Below are 5957 nucleotides of genomic sequence, written 5' to 3'. Positions count from 1 at the left end.
TTGAGATAAGGACAGTTTAATAGGTGAAAGAAAGAAAAGGAGGGAAAAAACCAAGTTATACAAATTCAGTCACTCACTGCTTCCCACAAGCAGACTGATGCCCTGGCAGTCTACAAACAGTGACCACTCTAGAAGAAGTACTGCTCCTCTTCTTCCTCTACCCTGTGTTTTATTGCTGAGCATGGCATGGTGTGGAATATCTCTTTGGGTAATTCCAGTCAGCTGCACTAGGGGTTTACCCTCTCAGGTTTTTATTCACCCTCAAGTTAGTGGCTGTAGAGGGGGAGGAGCAGAGTGGGGAAAAAGAGATAGCCTTGAAGCTGTGCAAGCACTGTTCACCTCTAGCTAGAAATCAGTGTGTTACAGCACTGTTGCAGCCATAAATCCAAAACACAGCACTACAGGCACTGCTGTTAAGGAAGTTAACTCTATCCCAGCCAGACTCAGTGCAATACTTAATACAAAGAAACTGAAATTGACTTAAGAAACCAGATACAAGTAACTAGAGGTGAGGACAATCTTGAAGGGTTACAAGTTGTGCTGCTTCTGTTTTGTATTTGTCCATGAGCAGTAGGGATCTGCTTTTGGCAGCTGTTGAAGTGCGGGACTGGATGAATCTCTGGTCTGGCTCAGCACATTATTGTTAGTTGTTGCTTGTGTGGTCTGTTTTTTGACATTGTTTTAGAATATATAGATTTCAATAAAATGGTTTAAAAATGTGGAAATTGTATGTATTATGCCACTGATGCCTGTGTGATATGATGGACTGAGGATTTTTTTTTTTAAGAATGAAAGTTATGTTCTGAAGTAAGAAATGTTATTGTGTATTTACAGGAATCAGCGAATACCAGGAGTTCATCCTAGAACTCCCAACAAATTTAAGAAGTACAGCCGTAGATCCTGGGACCAGCAGATCAGGCTGTGGAAGATAGCACTGCATGCCTGGGATCCTCCTACTGAAGAAACCTGGGATCTGCAGCCAGTGTGTGTATGGGTGAATTCAGTCAGCACCTCTCTTGCTTCACAGGAGGACTCTTACTTCCTTTAGAGCGTTCCTGAGTGGGGGCAAGAGAGGTTATCATGGCTCCTTGAATTCTGTTAGTCTTCAAGATATTGCTTCTCCTTAGTCTAAATTCATTTCCAATAAGGTGCTTTGGGGAGAAATACATGTTTTGTCTACAATAGTATGCTCTCTTTCCCTGTGTATTGACACTGGTGAGGACAAGGTAAAATTATTTTTCTAGAAAGGGATAGGCATAAGCAGAAACTTGGTGATTACTGTTCCTTGACAACCTTTCCATCTTTCCTTTTTCTGGTGTCAGTGGAACCACCTTTCTCCTTCAGTAACAATGTGTTGGAGGATTTGGGAATTGTAAGAAGATTCAGAGAGTTTTTTGTGCTCTCTGTGGGAGAGAGGCAACTGTGTTCAAGATACACTTTAAAAAAAAAATCTCTTCAGAACTTCATAGCAAGGCTAGCTCCCCAAATTGAATCCATCTAATACTGTATAAGGTTTGGACTAGTAAATTGTGAGGAAAAGAATGAACAGAATTCTGTTAGCTCTGTAACTGCATTGTGTAAATAGTTTTAGCTGTGTTATGACTGCTCTGTGGTGGAAGTTGCAGTTGTTTGCATGTCATGAGATTAAGCATTAGTTGTTACTGCAGGTGAACTACTTTCTGCTTGGAGCAGTAAGCCAGATGGATAGTATTTTAAATGTGTTTTTTTTTCCTTCTGTTTGTAGTAGTACAGAACCCTCAGGCAGTTCCCAGGAATGGTTCTGCAAAGATCAGGATGTTTCTTGCTCCTTTGTATTTGATGAAAAGCAAAAGAGAAACGACTGTGAAGATGAATGCAGACAAAGAGACCATGCACCAGAGAGGTATGAGATGAAACTTCTGTGTTTAACTTACTGAAATGATTCAGTACACTTTGATGCTGTCAGACTTTGTAGGAAATGTTTAATGAGAGAGGGCAGTTAATGCTCAGCTTTGGATTTTGGTGGTTTTGCTGTTGAATGTTTTCCATCACTGTCACAGAGCACTGAATGTGGAAAAATTGCCAGCATTACAGAATTGCATGATTAACAGCAGAAAAAAACAATGTTTATTCAGCTTCTCTGTACAGGGGAGTACTGAGGTTTCCAACTGGGAGTTGCAACTACATGGTCTTTAAGGTCCTTTCCAACCCAAACCATTCTGTGATTCTTTACCCACTGTTGGCAAGTGCTGCAAGTAGGATACCATTTGCAGAAGCAAGAGTGACCATCCTTAATTAACAGTATTACACCTGTCTGCAGAACAGCAGGGAGATTTAGCAGTCAAGCAACTCATGCACTTCCCTGTTTACTGAGATACCTTGATGTGAGGGCCGGCGTGTGGACCTTAAAGTGGTTCTGCTTCCAAGTTTCTTCTGCAATTGTGACTCGGTTCACTTTCCAAAACACAATGGAGTGGTTTCCAGAATTTCAGCCATTTTCTGTGTTCCTCTGTTGCAACTGAAATATCATACCTCAAAAAGTCTCCCTGTGTAGATCTCCCATTATTTTGCAGTACTCTAGTAAGCAATTAAACACAGATGAAAAATGTTGTGTTTGTAAAATCTGTTCTTTTTGCAGTCCCTCCTCTCTTGATTCTTCTCCAGTATGGAAACGCAGAAAAAGAAACAATTCTGACTCCTCTATGGTTTCAAAGAACAGGAACCATTATGTGCATATGTACCACACACTGGAAGGGTATGAAGTGACTCTCCATGAGGAGATTCATTGATATTATGAACTGACTTTTGGAATATGACTGGTATCTATCCCTCCATTTCTTTATAGCTTTAATTTAATCTAAATGTCTGCAATTTAATGAGAAAGGGAAGTCATGCCAGAACAACTGTGTTGCATAATAGCAGGTATTTGCAGTTATCCTTTGCAAAGGTGAAGAAACTTCAGTATCAGAAGACACAACATACGCTGGTTTTATGTGTAAAATTAAGTAATGTTTTTCATGGTTTCTCATGGAATCTGGTTTCTGCTTCAGAGACTGTAATTCTGAAATTCCTAGGTGTCTGCTATAATTATTTCACATACCCCTTATGTGCATTGCATTCTGTTTCTTGGCATGCAGAGTGTGTACAAGATGATGAGTTACAGTGAAGGAATGGAGCTCAATGTGCACTCCAAAGTCTGTCAGCAAGTGCTGAAACCCATTGCCTGTGTAACTATTGGTATGTTACATTTGCTAGAGGTATTGCAGAGAATATGGAGCTATGAAGGGATGTGAAAGAAGCTTTGTGTGTTTGGATTAAGCTCTTCCCTGCCTTAGGAAAGAGGGTATGGAAGAAAATGCTTGTTGGAACAATAAGGTCACCCAGCCTGAGACGGGGACAGATTGAGGTTAATGTTAAAAAATGGGTAAGAAAAGGGTAGAGTTTTTCTTTATTCTAAGTTGTTGAGGAATCAAACCACTCCCCTAGTAATAGGTCTTAATCATATTTGAGATATCGAGGTGCTGGAGCGAATACAGAGGAGGGCAATGAAGCTGGTGAAGGGCCTAGAGAATAAATCTTATGAAGAACACTTGAAGGAGCTGGGAATGTTTAGTTTGAGAAAGAGGAGGCTGAGGGGAAACCTCATCAGTCTCTACAACTACCTGAAAGGTCATTGTAGAAAGGTTGGTGCTGGTCTCTTCTCACAAGTAATTAGCGACAGCACAAGAGGGAAGGGCTTCAAGCTGCAACAGGGCAGGTTTAGACTGGACATGAGGAAAAAAAAATTCACAGAAAGAGTGGTTAGACACTGGAATAGGCTTCCCAGGGACGTGGTTGAGTCACCATCCCTGGATGTGTTTAAGGGTCGTTTGGATGTGGTGTTGGTGGAGATGGTTTAGGGGAGAACTTTGCAGAGCAGGGATGATGGTTGGACTTGGTGATCCCAAGGGTCTTTTCCAACCTGAATAGTTCTGTGGTTCTATATTTCCTTTCTTTTCCTTTCTTACCCTTTCCTAGCAGTTGCATAGGAAGTCTTCCTATGAGAAATGAAAAGCTTTGCAGAGGAGAGCACAGTTTAACTCTGTACAAAGTTGTGTCAGAACCACAAGAAAACTGGAACAATGTTTTTAAGTTATTTTTGGAGTATGGCAAACCTTTCGCACTAATCTTAGTATAAATGTTTATACATGTGTGGTATGTTCTCTCTCTACATAGCTCTCTTCTTCAGAATTAGGAGGAACTGTGTTACAATGGTCCATGGTTTCAGACCTTCTCACTTTCTTTCTAGTCTGACTGGATCAGGACATCAGGAGGCTTTTTCCAAGTGCTCAGAGCAGGAAGTCTTGGGTGAAAACGATGAAGTGATGCCAGTACAACATGGTATAGAAATAACAAGGTAAATACCATCATGCTCACTATTCTTTCTATTTATTGCTTTTGCTGTGAACATGTCCTTTGTGGGTTTTCTTTCCTTTTTCTTTTTTCTCTTACATTTCCTCCAATGTGTGGTATGTTTGGTTGTTATTTTTTGTTGAGTTCACTTGGCTTTTCCCAGTCTGACTATGTCATCTGTTGCTTTGTGCTGCTTCTGCCATTCAGTAATGCTGGAAGATGCTGAGCATCTTTCACTCTCTTTGTGTTACAGAAAGTAATGGTATTTTACAGAATTGGTCGCTCTGGTAGCTACTAGCCTTTCACTTGCTCAGCCTGGGACCTGAAAGCTTCCTTTCTGTCTCCTTAGTGATCATTGTTCTGTAGGTGACAACAGTGATAATTACTTGTTTTTATGCAGTGACCCTGTTACAGCCAGTTGTTCTTCAGGATGGAACAATCAGAAACAGAAGAAAAACAACTTTCTGCCTAACAGCAAAACTTGCAGAGATACAGACTGCAGGCTAGAGAGGTATAAAATGCAGATAACCAAGCAGAGGATTTGTGTGTGTGTTCATACATGTATGAAGTGAGAAGCATAGCTGCTTTATTACTCTATTTTAATCCAAGTTTTATTATAAACATAGATACATATTTCTTTACTATTCTTCCTAGGAATATGTTGGCCAATATTTCTATGTTGTGTGGTAAAATTCTATGCTTATGTTCTCAAGTTATAGTCTGTATTAGAGTAAATAAGAGCTGTAGCTGTATTTAGTATAAAAATGTTACCATAAAAAAGCTACTTAGTGTTTGGGTTGTTTGTTTTTTTTTTTATTTGTAGGCTTAAACTTTGTAGCAGTTTACTGGAAGGAAATCAGTCAAAATACCCTGAAATGGGACGGGGAAGTCCAAGTGCTGGAGATAGAATACAGAGGAAAAAAAATTAAATACCAAGGTGAGTTCATGCCGACTACTTATTTTACCTCTTCTGTTTTAGTAGCCCATGTGCGGTATCATTCTGCAGAATCCAACTGTTCAGCTCAAGCAGCTTCTCTTTTTATTCCTTTATAGTATTAGTATTTTATCCCATCCTCTTGTATTTAATGCAACACCTTAATTAACAGATCTAATGTTTCAGACTTAAATATTTCCCTGATCAGCCAGAAAATAAAGGTGTTTTCCTTAGCAGCCAAATGAAAAGTGCCAGTTTTTAAAATAATTTCAGAAGCAGCTTTTCTGCTTCTTAATGGCTTTTGATGAAGTCACAATTCTGCGTTTTCAGCAGTAGATTTCTTTGAAAAAATTTCTTTCAGACTGTAGATTCCTGTGTTTCATTAATAGGATGGGGAGTACTTGAGTCAGCTTTTATTAGGAGATAATATTTTGTGCAATTTGATTGTCTTTGATCTACATTTAATGCAGGCTCTAAAACAGTACAGACTAGGATATAAATGTCTGTTTAACAGTGATCTTGGAGTATTTTGCATAATGAGACTCATTAAGAATATCACACACAGCTTTGCACTATTTAGTTTTTTTTTTTAATTCTAGCAATATGAAGCAAAGAGAGCTTTAAAAAATTGTGCTAGTGGCATTTTTCTACT

General features: G+C 39.2%; 1 protein-coding gene across 1 annotated transcript in view; it reads left to right on the top strand.

Moving 5' to 3' along the window:
• LOC104391062 (histone RNA hairpin-binding protein-like) overlaps positions 1–4631 on the top strand; it is an 8398-nt gene extending 3767 nt beyond the window's left edge. The window contains exons 5-8 of the mRNA XM_010000287.1: positions 835–984; positions 2618–2734; positions 4268–4375; positions 4625–4631. Of these exons, the coding sequence (XP_009998589.1) occupies positions 835–984; positions 2618–2734; positions 4268–4375; positions 4625–4631 (382 nt within the window). The remainder of the gene's footprint in view (positions 1–834; positions 985–2617; positions 2735–4267; positions 4376–4624) is intronic.
• Positions 4632–5957: the final 1326 nt, after the last annotated feature.

Source organism: Chaetura pelagica, unplaced genomic scaffold (genome assembly GCF_000747805.2).
Source record: "Chaetura pelagica isolate M959 unplaced genomic scaffold, ChaPel_1.0 scaffold116, whole genome shotgun sequence".
NCBI classification, from domain to species: Eukaryota; Metazoa; Chordata; class Aves; order Apodiformes; family Apodidae; genus Chaetura; species Chaetura pelagica.
Note: the sequence above shows the minus strand (reverse complement) of the source record. Positions and strands in the feature narration are given on the sequence as shown.